This window comes from Sapajus apella, unplaced genomic scaffold (assembly GCF_009761245.1).
Source record: "Sapajus apella isolate SASKATOON/1434 unplaced genomic scaffold, GSC_monkey_1.0 scaffold18, whole genome shotgun sequence".
In the NCBI taxonomy this organism is placed as follows: Eukaryota; Metazoa; Chordata; class Mammalia; order Primates; family Cebidae; genus Sapajus; species Sapajus apella.
In genome coordinates this window covers 21,092,845-21,112,301 of record NW_022436958.1, presented here as the reverse complement: position 1 = coordinate 21,112,301, position 19,457 = coordinate 21,092,845, and the positions used below count along the sequence as shown (strand labels likewise).

Here is a 19,457-nt window from a genome sequence, read left to right as displayed (position 1 = left end):
GGAAATGTATTATGCAAATTTCTTACAGGAATTGTTGAGGAGTACCAATTGCCTTATTATGACATGGTGCCTTCAGATCCCTCTATAGAGGAAATGAGAAAGGTTGTCTGTGACCAGAAGTTTCGACCAAGTATCCCAAACCAGTGGCAAAGTTGTGAAGTAAGGCTAATATGTTTTTATGTATATTTTTATTATTATATTTTTTGAGGTGAATATCAGGGAGAATTTTCAGAGACCATATAGTTTTTCTTTCTTAATGTAAGCATCCAATTCATTCCATATATGTAGGCATATGTGTTTTTATAAGTCTTCAGAAGGATTTTTTTTCCCTTTAGTGGTATGCATGCACAATGCTGGGTTATGTGACAGTAACAAATTCTGAAATCTCAGTGACTTTCCACAAGACTTTATTTTTTGCTTACAGAAAGTGATCTGCAGGTTAGGCAACTCTCCATGGCATCAGTTCTCACTGCAGTGACTCAGTAATCACTCTGATTTTGATCCTTGGACACATAGTTTCCAGATCTCTAGGTCAGGGGAAAAGCTGGAGGATCACACACTGGCTCTTTAATGCTTCAGCATCAGGTGACACACATCTCTTCCACTCATGGCTCCTACCATAACTTGTCACATGATCCCACCAAGCTGTAAGGGGACTAGGAACTGTGGGGAACACGGGTAGACTCAGTGGGTAGTTAATGTCTCTGCCACACAGAATATTACAATTCCAATCATCTTTATATTCAATAAGTTATACCTCATCTCAACCTGCTGGAGTTTGAACTATTTCTCTTACTAGAAAAGCTCCCTCACAGCAGAGACTGTTGTTATTTATCTTGTCATCTCCAGCAAACCAGTATTTAACCATAACATACTAGACAAACAGTAAATGATTATTGCAGTGCTTCTTATGCCTTATGTGAAGATTTTTTTCTAGCTCTTACAAGGACAAAGAGTAGAAGGTGGGGAAAAGACTGTAACCCATCTAACTAGTTCCAGAACCATTCTGATACTTTAATCCCCCTCATTTCAGTTATTGCTGCCTATTTTTTGCCATATTTTAATGTAAAGAATGAGGTTTTTTTAGGTGATGGCTTTTAGTCTGGCTTTGTTTTAGGGAATGTTTTATATAGTTGCCTTTTTGCCTCATTTTTTCTGTTCCTTCATGTTCCTCAATCCTTTTTCTAATTTAATCATGTTTCTCAGCCCTTTTTCTAATTTCTTATTCAAAACACAAGATTTGCATTTTGTGTAGATATCTTACCTACATACTTGAGAAGCAAATTTTGAAGCATTTGTAGTTTAATTGAAATTAAAATTTTCTAATAATAATTTATGTACATGAAAAAATAAACTTATAGTGTTTAAAGTATAATAGAATGAAAACTTGTGAATCCACTACAAAGTTTGAAATAGAAAACATTTTTCAATACCTTTGAAGATTTCTTACCCCTCTGAGAGGTTACTATTATAATCAATTATTTCTTTACTCTTTTCTTGCTTTCCTTTAGAATTTTACTCTCTCTCTCTCTCTCTCTATATATATATATATATAGGAATATATATAATATATTCAGAAGAACAATATGTTTACTTTTGCATATTTGTGAAACATGATTGAAACTTACTGTAGATCTCCTTTTCAAAATGTTTTTACTCTCCATTATATATGTGTAGCTATAATCTGTCAATTTTCATTGCTGTGTAGTATTCCACACAATAGAAGCATATGCTCTATCTATGAGGTGATGATACAGCATTGTGCTTAATTTTTTAATGCAATGAATTTCATTTATAGATTTTCCAATGTTAAACCAAATACCCATTCTTGGAATAAGCCCAACATAGTCATTTTGGTGTGATCAATTTTGTACACTGCTGATATATGCGATTCTTGTCCAGTACTTCTGTCTTGTTTTATGTTAATCTCATGTAGTAGATATTGGCCTCATTTTATACCATCATTAATAAGACTTATTCACATGTTTATCATTTTCTTTGTTCAACATTTCTTCTTACCTTTCAGATCATTTTCTGACTTCCTGATGTGCATCCTTTAAGAGTATTTTATTTTTTTAGAGAGGGCCTAGTGATTGTAAGATTTTTCATTTTGGGAGTATCCAAAATATCTTTATTTTGTCCTCAATCTTGAACAAATAGTTTGTCTAGCCATAGAAACTTAGGTTAACAGTTATTTTCTCTAAACACCTTAAAGATATTATTCCACTATTATGTGCCTTCCATTATTGCTATTGTGAAGTCAGCAAATAATCAATATATTTTTAGTTAATTTATCCTTTCTTTCTGGTTGCTTTTAAGAACTTCTCTGTCTTCAGCATTCTGCAGTTTATGATGTCTTTGGTGTAGATGTCTCTTTGTTAGTCTCGCTTGGAATACTTAGACTATCCAATTCTAGTGGTTTGCGACTTTCCTCAGTTCTAGAAAAGTCTGAGTCATATTTCTTTTATTTATTTATATTATTATTTTTAAATTTATTTATTTTACTTTAGGTGCATATTATCTGGCATTTCTCCCCATGTTATCCCTCCCCACTCTCCCCCCCCCCTGCTGTCTCTCCCCTACCCCCCCCACTTTCCCCAATGTGTGATGCTCCTCTCCCTGAGTCCAAATGTTCTCGTTGTTCAACACCCACCTATGAGTGAGAATATACAGTGTTTGGCTTTCTGTTCTTGTGTCAGTTTGCTGAGAATGATGGTTTCCAGATTCATCCAAGTCCCTACAAAGGACACAAACTTACCATTTTTTATGGCTGCGTAGTATTCCATGGTGTATATGTACCAATTTTCTTTGTTCAGTCTAACATTGATGGATATTTGGTTCCAGGTCTTTGCTATTGTACACAGGGCTGCAATGAACATACATGTGCATGTGTCTTTATAGTAGAACAATTTATAGTTCTTTGGGTATATACCCAGTAGTGGGATTACTGGGTCAAATGGAATTTCTATTTCTAGATCCTTGAGAAATGGCCACACTGTCTTCCACAATGGTTGAACTAATTTACACTCCCACCAACTGTTTCTCCACATCCTCTCCAGCATCTGTTGTCTCCAGATTTTTTAATGATCGCCGTTCTAACTGGCGTGAGATGATATTTCAGTGTGGTTTTGATTTGCATTTCTCTAATGACCAGTGATAATGAACATTTTTTCCTATGTTTGTTGGCCTCATATATGTCCTCTTTTGAAAAGTGTCTGTTCATATCCTTTGCCCACTTTTGAATGGGGTTGTTTTTCTCTTGTATATCTGTTTTAGTTCTTTGTAGATTCTGGATATTAGCCCTTTGTTAAGTTGGTAGATTGCAAAATTTTTTTTCCCATTCTGTTGGTTGCTGATTCACTTCTAATGATGGTTTCATTTGCTGTACAGAAGCTCTGGAGTTTAATTAGATCCCATTTGTCTATCCTAGCTTTTATTGCCATTGCTTTTGGTGTTTTAGTCATGAAGTCCTTGCCTATGCCTATGTCCTGGATGGTTTTGCCTACGTTTTCTTCTAGTGTTTTTATGGTGTTAGGTTTTATGTTTAAATCTTTGATCCATTGGAGTTAATTTTAGTGTAAGGTGACAGGTAGGGGTCCAGTTTCTGCTTTCTGCACATGGCTAGCCAGTTTTCCCAACACCATTTATTAAACAGGGAATCCTTTCCCCATTGTTTGTTTTTGCCAGGTTTGTCAAAGATCAGTTGGCTGTAGATGTGTGGTGTTTCTTCTGGGGTCTCTGTTCTGTTCCATTGGTCTATGTCTCTGTTTTGGTACCAGTGCCATGCTGTTTTGATTACTGTAGCTTTGTAGTATGGTTTGAAGTCCAGCAGTGTGATGACTCCAGCTTTGTTCTTTTTGCTTAGGATTGTCCTGGCAATGCAGGTCTTTTGTGATTTCATATGAAGTTTAAAGTGGTTTTTTTCCAGTTCTGTGAAGAAGGTCATTGGTAGCTTGATGGGGACAGTGTTGAATCTATAGATTACTTTGGGCAGTATGGCCATTTTCATGATATTGCTTCTTCCTAATCATGAGCATGGAATGTTTATCCATCTGTTTGTGTCCTCTCTTACAGCCTTTGTTAGTTGTATTCCTAGGTATTTTATTGTCTTTGTAGTAATTGTGAATGGGAGTTCACTCTTAGTTTGGCTCTCTTTAAGTCTGTTATTAGTATATAGGAATGCTTGTGATTTCCACCCATTGATTTTGTATCCTGAGACTTTGCTGAAGTTGCTTATCAGTTTGAGAAGATGTTGGGCTTAGACGATGGGGTCTTCTAGATATACAATCATGTCATCTGCAAATAGAGACAGTTTTACTTCCTCCTTTCCTAATTGAATACCCTTTATTTCTTTTTCTCGCCTGATTGCTCTGGCTAGAACTTCCAATACTATGTTGAATAGGAGTGGTGAGAGAGGGCATCCTTGTCTAGTGCCTGATTTCAAAGGGAATTTTTCCAGCTTTTGCCCATTCAGTATGATATTGGTTGTAGGTTTGTCATATATAGCTTTTATCATTTTATGATATGTTCCATCAATACCTGGTTTATTGAGAGTTTTTAGCATGAAGGGCTGTTGAATTTTATCGAAGGCCTTCTCTGCATCTATTGAGATAATCATGTGGTTTTTGTCTTTGGTTCCATTTATATGATAGATTACATTTATGGATTTGCTTATGTTGAACCAGCCTTGCATCCCTGGGATGAAGCCTACTTGGTTGTGATGGATAAGCTTCTTAATGTGCTGTTGCAATCTGTTTGCCAGTATTTTACTGAAGATTTTTGCATTGACGTTTATCATGGATATTGGCCTGAAGTTTTCGTTTTTAGTTGAGTCTCTGCCTGGTTTTGGTATCAGGATGATGTTGGTCTCACAAAATGAGTTAGGGAGGATTCTCTCCTTTTGTATTGTTTGATACAGTTTTGGAAGGAATGGAACCAGCTCCTTTTTGTACGTCTGGTAGAATTCGGCTGTGAACCTGTCGGGACCTGGACTTTTTTTGGTTGGTAGGCTATTGATTGCTGCCTCTACTTCAGCCCTTGTTATTGGTCTATTCAGGGTTTCAGCTTGCTCCTGGTTTAGTCTTGGTAGAGTACAAGGGTCTAGGAATTGTTCATATCTTCCTGGTTTACTGGTTTATGTGAGTAGAACTGTTGGTAGTAATCTCTGATGGTAGTTTTTATATCATTTTTTATTGCATCTGTTTGATTCTTCTCCCTTTTCTTTATTAATATGGCTAGCTGTCTATCTTGTTGATCTTTTCAAAAACCAGCTCCTGGATTTATTGATTTTTTGAAGGGTTTTTTGTGTCTCTTTCTCCTTCAGTTCTGTTTTGATCTTAGTTATTTCTTGTCTTCTGCTAGCTTTTGAGTTTTTTTGGTCCTGCTCCTCTAGCTTTTTCAATTTTGATGATAGGGTGTAGATTTTAGATCTTTCCTCTTTTCTCTGGTGGGCATTTATTGCTATAAATTTCCCTCTTGACACTGCTTTAAAAGTGTCCCAGAGATTCTGGTAAGTTGTGTCTTCATTCTGGTTGGATTCAAAGAACATCTTTATTTCTGTCTTCATTTCATTGTTTATCCAGTCGACACTCAGAAGCAAGTACAGTTTCCAAGTGGTTGTATGGGTTTGAGTGCGTTTCTTGATCCTGAGTTCTAGTCTGATTGTGCTGTGGTCTGATAGACAGTTTATGATTTCTGTTCTTTTGCATTTGCTGAGGAATGATTTGCTTCCAATGATGTGGTCAATTTTAGAATAAGTGCACTGTGGTGCTGAGAAAAATATATATTCTGTGGATTTGGGGTGGAGCATTCTGTATATGTCTATTAGGTCTGCTTGGTCCAGCTCTGCATTCAAGTCCTGGATATCCTTGTTAATTTTCTGTCACGTTGATTTAATATTGACAGTGGAGTGTTGAAGTCTCCCACTATTATTGTGTGGGAGTCTAAATCTCATTTTAGATCATTAAGAACTTGTTTTATGTATCTGGGTGCTCCTGTGTTGGGGGGCATATATACTTAGGATAGTTAGCTCTTTCTGTTGGATTGGATTGATCCTTTTACCATTATGTAGTCTCCTTCGTCTCTTTTGATCTTTGTTGGTTTGCAGTCCATTTTATCAGAGACTAGGATTGCAACCCCTGCTTTTTTTTGTTCTCCATTTGCTTGGTAAATCATCTTCCATCCCTTTATTTTGAGTCTGTTTGTATGTGAGATGGGTTTCTTGAATACAGCACACCAAGGGGTTCTGACTTTTTATCCAGTTTGCCAGTCTGTGTCTTTTGATTGGGGCATTTAGGCCATTTACATTCAATGTTAATATTGTTATGTGTGATCCTGCCATTTTGTTACTGGCTGGTTTTATTTCCCATTAGTTGACTAATTTTCTTCATTGAATTTTTGGTCTTTGCTTTTACAGTGACTGGTACTTGTTTCTTTCCATGCTTAGTGTTTCAGGAGCTCTTGTAGGGCAGGTCTGGTGGTGACAAAATCTCTCAATAATTGCTTATCCCTAAAGGATTTTATTTCTCCTTCACTTATGAAGCTTAGTTTGGCTGGATATGAGATTGTGGGTTGAAAGTTCTTTTCTTTAAGGATGTTGAATATTGGCCACTACTGTCTTCTGGCTTGTAGGGTATCTACCGAGATATCTACTGTGAGTCTGATGGGCTTCCCTTTGTGGGTTACCTGACCTTTCTCTCTGGCTGCCCTTAGTGTTTTTCATTTTGACCCTGGTGAATCTGATGATTATGTGCCTTGGGATTGCTCTTCTTGAGGAATATCTTTGTGGAGGTCTCTGTATTTCTTGAATTTGAAATTTGGACTGCCTTGCTAGGCTTTGGAAGTTCTCCTGGATACTATACTGGAGCATGTTTTCCAGCTTGGATTCATTCTTTCCATCATATTCAGGTACACTGATCAAGCATAGATTAGGTCTTTTCACTCTTTTTTTCTCTTGTCTTGCTTTCTCTCTTTATTTCATTGAGTTGATCTTCAATCTCTGATAACCTTTCTTCTGCTTGATCGATTTGGCTTTTAAAACTTGTGTTTGCTTCACATAGTTCTCATGCTGTGTTTTTCAACTCCAAGTCGTTTATCTTCTTCTCTAAGCTGATTATTCTAGTTAGCATTTCGTCTAACCTTTTTTCAAGGTTTTTGGTTTCTTTGCATTGAGTTAGAATGTGTTGTTCCTTTAGCTCATAAAAGTTTGTTATTACCCACCTTCTGAAGCCTGTTTCTGTCAATTCATCGCACTCCTGGGTCAAGTTGTGATCCCGTGTTGTTGAGGAATTGTGATCCCTTGAAGGAGAAGAGATGTCTGGTCTTTGACGGTTTCATCTTTTTTGCGCTTTTTCCCATCTTTGTGGATTTACCTGGCTGTGGTGTCAGAGAGCTGCTTGATGAGGTCACTTGTCTGCTTGTGGGGGTGCTACTGGATTTCTAGGGACTCCTTTAGATTACTAGGGAAGCTTCCTGTGTCTTTTTTGTTTATACCAGGAGATTAAACCTGCCTCTTCTGCTGACTTGTAGGTGCTGCTGGGTTGTCAAGAATGCTGTCCCACTGCTATGTAGGCTTCCTGTGTTTCTTGTTAAAACATGTAGCCCAGTCCCACCCCTCTAGTGGTCGGTTGTGCCCTTCCTCCTCTGGGCTGGATCATTCAGCGTTCATCTCAGACTGTGGCAATGGCTGCGCAACCTACTAGAGTCAGAGCTTCAGCCCTCTGGGGTTTGTGGGAGAGGGTAGGGACCCACCCAGCTGCACCCCGCCGTCTCCCCCTTTCAGCTTCCTCTCTCTCTCTGGTCATGGGGTAGGGGCCCGCCCAGCTGCTCCTGCTCCCTCTCTCTCCAGGTAGTGGGGGGGGAAGCAATAGCTCAGTCTGCAGGCTCTTATTCAACTCCACGCTTGTAATTCCCAGCACTGGACTGGCAAGAATTCCGTTCTGTATATTGCTGAGGCTTTGGGGGAAGTGCCATATCTGGACCGAGGGCCAGAGGTGGAGCCTCCAACTCGCCAGTCAGAGGTACTTTCTGGGTCAAGCAGCACACCTCCCTGCCTCAGTCTGCCCTGAGTGGGCTTTGCTTACCATTGGATCAGACCCATTGAAATGCACCTGATACCTCGGTTGGAGCTAGATCTCTGGATTTCTGTGTCCCTCTTGCTGGATGCTGTGCACTGGAGTTGTGTCTAATTGGCCATCTTGGATCGGATCTGATCCATATTTCTTCAGACAGTTTTCCTCTCATTGTTTCTATTGCTTACTTTTGGAGAATTCAACAGATGCATGTAAGACCTTTCATTACTCTTTGCTTGTTTTTTATTCACTCATATTTTCTATATTTGTGTCTTTATGGTGTATCTTTCAAGATTTATTTTTCATTTCTTTAATTCTACCTTCATATAAGTCTAATTTACCATTTAACTCATCCATTGAGTTTTCTACTTTATTATTTTTTTGAGACAGAGTCTCGCTCTGGAGTGTAGAGGCATGATCTTATCTCTGCCTCCTGGATTCAAGTGATTCTCCTGCATCAGCCTCTGGAGAAGCTGAGATTATAGGCATGAACCACCACACCTGGCTAATTTTTGTATTTTTAGTAGAGACAGGATTTCACCATGTTGGCCAAGATGGTCTCAAACTCGTGACTTCAGGTGATCTACCCACCTTGGCTTCCCAAAGGGTTGGGATTATAGGTATGAGCCACCACACCTGGCCAATTGTTATATTGTTGATATCAAGATGTTTCATTGGTACATTTTCATTTTAAAAATATTCTTGGTACCTGCCCAGCAGCTCTGACCAGAAGAATGGAGCTCAGAGCTAAGCACTTGAGCTCCCATAAGGGACAGACTGTCTCCTCAAGCAGCTCCCCGACCCCCATATATCCAAAGAGACACCTCAGAAAGAGAGCTCTGGCTCACATCTGGTGAGTATCCTTCTGGAACAAAGATAACAGAAGAAGAAACTGGCAGCAACCCTTACTGTTCTGCACCCACCTCAGGTGATCCCCAGGCAAGCAGGGTCTGGAGTGGACCTCCAGCAGTCCTGCAGTAGAGGGGCCTGACTATTAAAAGGAAAACTAAGAAATAGAAAGAAATAACTTCATCATCAACCAAAAGGACATCCACTCAGAGACCCCATCTGAAAGTCACCAACTACAAAGACCACGGGGAGATAAATCCACAAAGATGGGAAGAAACCAGTGCAAAAAGGATGAAAACACCCAAAACTAGAATGCCTGTCCTCCTCGAAGGGATCACAACTCCTCACCAGCAAGGGAACAAGGCTGGATGGAGAATGAGTGTGATGAATTGACAGAAACAGGCTTCAGAAAGTATGTAATAACAAACTTCTCTGAGCTAAAAAGAACACGTTCTAACCCAATGCAAAAAAACTACGAACCTTGAAAAAAGGTTTGACAAAATGCTAACGAGAATAAGCTCTCAGAGAAGAATATAAATGAATTGATGGAGCTGAAAAAGACAACATGAGAACTTTGTGAGGCATACACAAGTTTCAATAGCTGAATCAACCAAGCAGAAGAAAGGATATCAGAGATTGAAGATCAACTCAATGAAATAAAATGGGAAGGAAAAATTAGAGAAAAAAGAGTGAAAAGAAATGAACAAAGCCTCCAAGAAATATGGGATTATGTGAAAAGACCTACTCTACACTTGATAGGTGTACCTGAATGTGATGGAGAGAAGGAATCCAAGCTGGAAAACACTCTTCAGGATATTATCCAGGAGAAATTCCCCCACCTAGCAAGCCAGGACAACATTCAAGACCAGGAAATACAGAGAACACAACAAAGATATTCCTCAAGAAGAGCAACCCCAAGGCACTTAATTGTCAGATTCACCAGGGTTGAAATGAAGGAAAAAATGCTAAGGGCAGCCAGAGAGAAAGGTCGGGTAACCCAAAAAGGGAAGCCCATCAGACTCACAATGGATCTCTCAGCAGAAACCCTACAAGCCAGAAGAGAGTAGTGGCCAATATTCAACATCCTTAAAAAAAGAACTTTCAACTTAGAATTTCAAACTAAGCGTCATAAGTGAAGGAGAAATAAAATCCTTTACAAACAAGCAATTGCTTAGAGAGTTCATCACCACCAGGCCTGCTTTACAAAAGCTCCTGAAAGAAGCACTAAACATAGAAAGGAACAACCAGTACCAGCCACTCCAAAAACATACCACATGGTAAAGAGCATCAACACAATGAAGAAACTGCATCAACTAATGGGCAAAACAACCAGCTAGCATCAAAATGGCAGGATCAAATTCACACGTAACAGTATTAACCTTAAATGTAAATGGGCTGAATGCCCCAATCAAGACACAGACCAACAAATGGGATAGAAAGTCAAAACCCATCAGTGTGCTGTATACAGGAAACCCATCTCACATGCAAGGATACACAAAGGCTCAAAATAAAGGGATGGAGGAAGATTTACCAAGCAAATGGAGAGCAAAAAAAAGCAGGAGTTGCAACCCTAGTCTCTGATAAAACAGACTTTAAACCAACAAACATCCAAAGAGTCAAAGAAGGGCATTACATAATGGTAAAAGGATTAATGCAACAAGAAGAGCTAACGATCCTAAATATATATGCACCCAATACAGGAGCACCCATATACATAAAGGAAGTTCTTAACGACCTACAAAGAGACTTAGACTCCCACACAATAATGGTGTGAGACTTTAACACTCCACTTTCAATATTAGACAGATCAAGGAGACATCCACTTTCAATATTAGACAGATCAAGGAGACAGAAAATTAACACGGATATCCAGGACTTGAACTCAGATCTGGACCAAGCAAACCTAATAGACATCTACAGAGCTCTCCACCCCAAATCCACAGAATATACATTCTTCTCAGCACCACATCATGCCTACTCTACAAGTGACCACAAAACTGGAAGTAAGTCACTCCTCAGCAAATGCAACAGAAGGGAAATCATAACAAACAGTCTCTCAGACCACAGGGCAATCAAATTAGAATGCAGAATTCAGAAACTAACTCAGAACCCCACAACTTCATGGAAACTGAACAACAGGCTCTTGAACGTTGACTGGATAAACAATGAAATGAAGGCAGAAATAAAGATGTTCTTCGAAACCAGTGAGAAGAAAGACACAATCTATCAGAATCTCTGGGACACATTTAAATCAGTGTATAGAGGAAAATTTATAGCAATAAATGCCCACAAGAGAAGCAAGGAAAGCTCTAAAATCGACACCCTGTCATCAAAATTGAAAGAGCTAGAGGAGCAAGATCAAGAAAACTCAAAAGCTAGAAGAAGACAAGAAATAACTAAGGTCAGAGCAGAACTGAAGGAGACAGACACACAAAAACCCCTTCGAAAAACTAATAAACTCAGGAGCTGGTTTTTGTTAAAAGATCAACAAAATAGAACATTAGCCAGATTAATAAAAAAAGAGAAGAGAGAATAATCAAATAGATGCAATAAAAATCAATAAAGGGGATATCACCATAGATTCCACAGAAATCCAAACTACCATCAGAGATTACTACAGACAACTCTACGCACATAAACCAGCAAACCTGGAAAAAATGGATAAATTCCTTGACACTTGCATCCTCCCAAGCCTAAACCAGAAAGAAGTTGAAACCCTGAATAGACCAATAAAAGGCTGTATTTGAGGCAGCAATTAATAGCCTACCAACCTAAAAAAGCCCAGGTCCAGATGGGTTCACAGCCAAATTCTACCAGACATACAAAGAGGAGCTGGTACCACTCCTTCTGAAACTATTCCAAACAATTCCCAAAAAGAGGGAGTCCTTCCCAAATCATTTTATGAGACCAGCATCAACCTGATATCAAAACCAGTCAGAGACTCAATAAGAAAACTTCAGGCCAACATCCATGATGAACATAGATGCAAAAATCTTCAATAAAATACTGGCAAACCAATTGCAACAGCACATCAAAAAGCTTATCCATCACCATCAGGTAGGCTTCCTTCTGGGGATGCAAGGCTGGTTCAACATACGCAAGTCTATAAACGTAATTCACCACATTAACAGAACCAAAGACAAAAACCACATGATTATCTCAATAGACGCAGAGAAGGCCTTCGACAAAATTCAACAGCCCTTTATGCTAAGTATCAACAAAATGTATCTCAAAATAATAAAAGCTATCTACAACAAACCCACAGCCAGTATCATACTGAATGGGCAAAAACTGGAAGCATTCCCTTTGAAATCTGGCACTAGACAAGGATGCCCTCTCTCACCACTCCTATTCAATATAGTATTGGAAGTTTTAGTCAGAGCGATCAGGCAAGAAAAAGAAATAAAGGGTATTCAGCTAGGAAAGGAGGAAGTCAAATTGTCTCTTTTGCAGACGACATGATTGCATATTTGGAAGACCCCATCATCTCAGCCCCAAATCTTTTCAAACTGATAAGCAACTTCAGCAAAGTCTCAGGATACAGAAATCAATATGCAGAAATCACAAGCATTCCTATACACCAATAAAAGACTTAAAGAAAGCCAAATCAAGAACGAACTGCCATTCACAATTGCTACAAAGAGAATAAAATACCCAGGAATACAACTAACAAAGGATGTAAAGGACCTCTTCAAGGAGAACTACAAACCACTGCTCAAAGAAATAAGAGAGGACGCAAACAGATGGATAAACATTCCATGCTCATGGTTAGGAAGAATCAATATTGTGAAAATGGCTATACTGCCCACAGTAATTTACAGATTCAGTGCTATCCCCATCAAGCTACCTATGACCCTCTTCACAGAACTGGAAAAAACCATCTTAAACATATGGAACCAAAAGAGAGCCCACATAGTCAAGTCAATTCTTTGATGCCTCCAGCAAAAAGAACAAAGCTGGAGGCATCACACTACCTGACTTCAAACTATGCTACAAGGCTACAGTAATCACAACAGCATGGTACTGGTACCAAAACAGAGATATAGACCAATGGAACAGAACTGTGGCCTCGAGGCAACACCACACATCTACAACCATCTGATCTTTGACAAACCTGACAAAAACAAGCAATGGGGAAGAATTCCCGGGTTAATAAATGGTGTTGGGAAAACTGGCTAGCCATTTGCAGAAAGCAGAAACTGGACCCCTTCCTGACACCTTACACTAAAATTAACTCCAGACGGATTAAAGACTTAAACATAAGACCTAATACCATAAAAACCCTAGGTTTTTTAATACCATAATAAACCTAGGCAAAACCATTCAGGACATAGGCAAGAACTTCATGACCAAAACACCAAAAGCATTGGCAACAAAAGCCAAAATAGACAAATGGGACCTAATTAAACTCCAGAGCTTCTGCACAGTCAAAGAAACAATCATTAGATTAGAGTGAACTGGCAGTCAACAGAATGGGAAAAAAATTTTGCAGTCTACCCATCTGACAAAGGACTTATATCCAGAATCTACAAAGAAGTAAAACAGATTTTCAAGAAAAAAACAAGCCCATTCAAAAGTGTGCAAAGGATATGAACAGACACTTTTCTAAAGAATACATATATGAGGCCAACAAACATATGAAAAAATGCTCATCACTGGTCATTAGAGAAATGCAAATCAAAACTACATTGAGATATCATCTTATACCAGTTAGAATGGCAGTCATTAAAAAATCTAGAGACAATAGATGCTGGAGAGGATGTGGAGAAATAGGAACACTTTTACACTGTTGGTGGGAGTGTAAATTAGTTCAACCATTGTGGAAGACAGTGTGGCGATTCCTCAAGGACCTAGAAATAGAAATTCCACTTGACCCAGCAATCCCATTACTGGGTATATATCCAAAGGATTATAAATCGTTCTACTATAAGGACACGTGCACACGAATGTTCATTGCAGCACTGTTTACAATAGCAAATACCTGGAACCAACCCAAATGCCCATCGATGATAGACTGGACAGGGAAAATATGGCACATATACACCATGGAATATTATGCAGCCATAAAAAATGATGAGTTCATGTCCTTTGTAGGGACATGGATGAACCTGGAAACCATCATTCTCAGCAAACTGACACAAGAACAGAAATCAAACACCACATGTTATCATTCATAGGCGGGTATCAAACAACGGGAACACATGGATACAGGGAGGGGAGCATCACACACTGAGGTCTGTCGGGGGGACTAGGGGAAGGACAGCAGGGGGTAGGGAGTTGGGGAGGGATAACAAGGGGAGAAATGCCAGATATAGGTGATGGGGATGGAGGAAGCAAACCACATTGCCATGTCTGTACCTATGCAACAATCCTGCATGTTCTTCACATGTACCCCAGAACCTAAAGTGTAATAAAAAATATATATATATATATATATGCAAAAAAATCAAAATTAAAATATTCTCGTTTTTACCTCATATTTTAAATTTCTCTTTCCTTTAAAAACATATTTTATATATTTATATTATTTAATTCTAGCATTTAATCTTTTTATGGGCTGAAACTACTGTTTACAGTCAACTTGGTTATCGTATCATTTTTCCTCATGTGTTTGTAAATTTCTGTTATGAGCTCAGGTTTACTGCAGTGTTTAAAGGCATGGGCTTGATTGTTTTTTTCTTCACTGAGAGTCAAGACTTATGCGATTTCCCTTAGAAAGTTTCAGGGAAATAGTCATCCTTAAATTGAGGGATTTCTAAGTATCTTCTTTCTTTTCTTTTTTTTTTTTTTTTTTTTTGAGACAGAGTCTTGCTTTGTCACCCAGGCTACAGTGCAGTGGTGTGATCATGGCACACTGCAACCTTGAACTTCTGGGCCCAAGAAATCCTCTCACCTTAGCCTTCTACATAGCTGGGACCACCACACCTGGCTAAGTTTTACAATTTTTTTGCAGAGACAAGGTTTCTCTATGTTGCCCAGGTTGGTCTTGAACTCCTGGGCTTAAGCAATCCTCTCACCTCAGCCTACCAAAGGCCAGCATCTTGATCTGAAACTTTCTGTGTGCTGTGGGCTGTACTCTCTATAACATACAATCCATCAGTTCTGAAGTTCTAGACCATAAGAGCCCCAGATCCACTACAGCAGCCACCTGCTTCCACAGTTTCCTGTATTTCTCTGGTTTCATGCATTTTCATTATTTCCCCTCTGAATATTTATCTTATCTTTTTGCCAGTTCATTTTTAAAGTCCAGAATTTTTGATATTTTTACTTGGATCATAATTTTTATTGTAGTATAATTTACATGTGGTAAAAGGCACATATCTCAGTATACAGATTGATGAATTTTTTGTATGTCTACACATGTGTACTCATCACCAATATCAAGATACAGGGAACTCCCAAGCCTTCCCAAAACCCTTGATGTTTTTCATGTCTCATATCCCCAGAAACCAATGGATTGAACCATTTTTTAGTTAGTTTCTACAAGGTTAATATTTGCATTTTGATAGAATTTTTGAAGGGGTTTGACCCTAATCTTCTTCTCATATTGTTTTAAATTTACTATTTCTTCATCAAAGCTTAGTTAGCATCAATGGCAGGTAAAGTGGTGTATGCCCGTTTCCCAGCTACTTGGAAGACGAAGCAGAAGTATTGCTTGAGCACAAAAGTGTGCTATGCTTGCACCTGTGAAGCACTCCAGCCTGGGCAACATAGCAAGACCCCATCTCTTAAAGCTAGCATCAATTCCTGGATTTATGACTTTACTTCTATCGTTCTCTGTTTTATGTGAATAGCTAAAGTCTTTTTTTTTTTTTTTTCTCTCTTAAAGGCACTCCGAGTCATGGGGAGAATAATGCGTGAGTGTTGGTATGCCAATGGAGCAGCCCGCCTAACTGCTCTTCGTATTAAGAAGACTATATCTCAACTTTGTGTCAAAGAAGACTGCAAAGCCTAATGATGATAATTACGTTAAAAAGAAATCTCTCACGGCTTTCTTTTCCATTTTCCCCTTCATGTGAATGTTTTTGCCATTTTTTTTTTGTTCTACCTCAAAGATAAGGCAGTACAGTATTTAAGTGCCCATAAGGCAGCATGAAAAGATAACTCTAAAGTTAAGCATGGGTAGGAGTTGACTTCATCCAATTTCTATGTTATGTTTAATTTTACTTTGAAAGCAACACCTCATCTTGTTATTTAATAAGAAAGAAATATATTACAAAGGTATAAAATAAGCTCTATAAAAATAATATAGTCACTAAGTTTTTATTTTACTTGAAAAAAGAGCACATGAATGACCAGGAAAAGATGTAGAAACATTTTTTTTCTGAGATGAAGGCATATTCATTAAACATGTGAACTAGAGCATGTTATCTTAAATAGAAATTTAGGTTATGTAATCTATGTTTTTCCCCTTTTTAAACTAGCAGGACCTTTTAAAAATAAATATTGCTCTAAATTTTAATATATCAAACACGTAAAAGTGGAGCTGCTCAGGGGAAGATGTAAGTGAGGTTGGTGTCCCACGTGCTTGGTCTCCCTTTCTGCTGTTCTCCTGCTCTTCATAATCCACTACTGCGGCAGTCACTGAACCACTAAACTTGCTTCTTTCATTTACAAAAGGGATACCTGATATCCTGAGACACTGAGAAATGTCCGAAAGTCACACAGCTAAAGGCAGAGCTGGCACTAGGGTCCGAATCTTGTGATAATAAACATCATAGAGTTAGCTAGCTTCCTGCTTTCCCCTCAATTGTCATAGTACTTTTCTCCCTATGCAATAGCTTTTTATATTTGTCGTTTAGTCATGCAGAAGGCATACTGAGTTATTTTGCAGAATCATAATGGACCTGCATGAAATCTCAGAACCGCATCTGTTGACATTTTTTCTCACAGAAGTATCATGGTTACCGCACTTGTTAATGAGTATTAATGTTTTCTGAACTCTTCCAAAGATTAATCCAACACAAATATTCATTGTCTGAAAATGTCTTTAAGATACAACTCAGAGGTCCCATTTCCTTTGTACATACACATTTAGAAAGAAAAGACAGAATAGGAAGGAGGAAGCAAGGAAATATTTTGAGAAGATTTAAGAAAAGTCTTAATGAAGTATAACAACCAAACCCTACAGAGGGTATCAGAAACTGCAAATACATATTCCTCTACTCTTTCACAATGAGCGAGTGAGTACAGAAGAATGCTCATAATAGTTTTGCCTTCATTCTACTTTCTGTGGACACGGAGTAATGAATATTTAATGGGACATTACATATGCCCTTCAAATCTATAATGCTACTTTGGTAAAGGAGACTTAACATGGTGTCTTTTATTCTCCTAAAACATCTCTCAAACTCCATTCCTTAGAACATTCTTCTGCTGAGATATGATCCAAGACCCAAAGTGTTCTTTGATACTTGCTTAGAAAGTGATAGTACATGTTAGCATATAATGTACTTTGAAGAGTGAAGTAAATGCTACTGATTACAGTTTTAAAAAACCCAATAACAGTAAAGAAATGCTACTTGAATTTTTTTAAACTGGATTTTACAGATTACTTGACCATGGTGGAAGGAGCCCTTTTACTAAGAGGAGAAGAAACTTTTTTACTATCCCCACATTTAAGTGTTCTATAAAGCAAAGCACAGCTTGGGTAATAGTGTTCTGAAAGATATGCTTCTGTATTTTCTCATAGAGTACAATTTAGTAATTATGGTTCATTTCACTATGGAAATATGTTACTGAATCCATTTTCATTTTACTGAGTTGAAATAAGGAAGGCAAAAAACCTGAAAGCTATGGAGTTTGCCGATACTTCCATACTCATTAATGCACTCATCCACTTATTAATCATACAGCACCACATATCTTGCTTGCCACAATATCAGTTATGAGAGGGAATAAAAAGATAGATAGGTCCTGCCCTCAGGGATTTTAGAGTCTAATTTGGGAATGGGAATAGGGATGTGAGTGTGTAGGGGGAGAAAATAAATTGACAGATAAAATATGAAGTGGGATGTCTTGAGTTCTGCTTGACAGTGGGTTTCTAGGATAGGTCTGAAAATTGCTTTCATTTGCAACACATTTAGAAAGTATCTTTATTTGGATATTACAGACAATCTAAATATATCATCGGTTTTTAAAAGTGCCTATGTGAAGTGATTTTTTAAAAGAGCCTATGTGAAGGGGTAATCTTGCTTGTTACTAATTTCTCATAGATTGTTTTTCTGCATATATAAGAATGAAATTATTTATTTACTATGATTGTACTCATCTCAAATAAACAAGACTGATATTCACTGTTTTATTTACATTGGATAAATATGCTTATTGAATTTTTAAGAGAGGATGTTTTAACATCTCCATTTTTCTTGTCATTATGTTTTGTAGCTTATTTGAGGGTGTCTAAATATAATTTCATATTTTATTGGTTCAACTTGCACTCTGAAGAAATCCGTATGTTAGTACATTTTGAGGTGTTTTTCTTGTTTTTGTATTGGTTAACTGTGACTCCTAACTGAATAGTCTTATATTTCAATTTAAAAATACATTTTTTTAAGAAGGGAGTAGGGCAGCAAAAAATGATAAGGAAAATGTTAAAAGTTGTAATATTTCCTTTACTCTTAACAGGATTATATATAGAACATGCTCACTTACAAAAATAGGATAATGAAGTTTAGAGCATAAGGCAGATTTCTTGTATATACTTATGCTGTCAAATTTTATCTTGTTTTTAATGGAGTCCCATTGTGTAATATTTATTTCTTTTAAATTTTGTTATAAGCAAAAAAAATTCTTCTTAGGTTAGGTTCAGATTATCAGTGTTCTTTAATCCTTACAGATATTTTGGCTTTGGGATATAATACAGGACTTGGGAAAATGCTATCATAAATTTTCAGTACTGTATAAGGTGGTGATGGGATTTAAATGCAGCATCACTTTCTGAAAATAAGAGAAACATTATTTGTTGTCAATATTTCAGCATGAACTTGTTGCCTTGTAAATTTTGCCTTTAAGTTTGTAATTGGTACAGATTCTGTTGTATGCTTTCTTCTATGTCTAAAATATTTGGCATGTCACATCTAGAATTCTTAATTTATGTTCTGACTTGAGAGTTAAGTGAAACATGACTGTCGTGCACTATTTTAGGCATAGCACTTGCTTTTCATCTTTATACTTTCAATTAACTTTGCATTTTAAATTTCCATGATTGTATGAAAATAGTAACCTGGTTGCAGTATCTGAAAAAATTAAAATCAGCTTTTATTTAAAAATGAAAATCTACAATAGACTCATTAGGTTAGAAGTTCCACAATAATTTATTATTTTAATACATCTCCTATTGTAGAATTACTAATAAAACAAAACAAAACTAATTCTATTTTTCTGGAGTTTTGCCACCATGTGACTCATTGGGGCAGAGAAAACTCAGGGTTATCTTTGAGTCTGCACAAAAGTACCAGGGAACCTACTTAGCATATCACCTGAAAACAGGGAGCTGATGTTTGCCATTATACAAAGTTTGAATAAACAACTTAAAAT

General features: G+C 37.6%; 1 protein-coding gene across 1 annotated transcript in view; it reads left to right on the top strand.

The window, feature by feature from the left end:
- The window catches only part of ACVR1C (activin A receptor type 1C), a 116,505-nt gene extending 98,154 nt beyond the window's left edge, over positions 1–18,351 (top strand). The window contains exons 8-9 of the mRNA XM_032286446.1: positions 29–159; positions 15,748–18,351. Of these exons, the coding sequence (XP_032142337.1) occupies positions 29–159; positions 15,748–15,873 (257 nt within the window). The 3' untranslated portion in view covers positions 15,874–18,351. The remainder of the gene's footprint in view (positions 1–28; positions 160–15,747) is intronic.
- Positions 18,352–19,457: the final 1,106 nt, after the last annotated feature.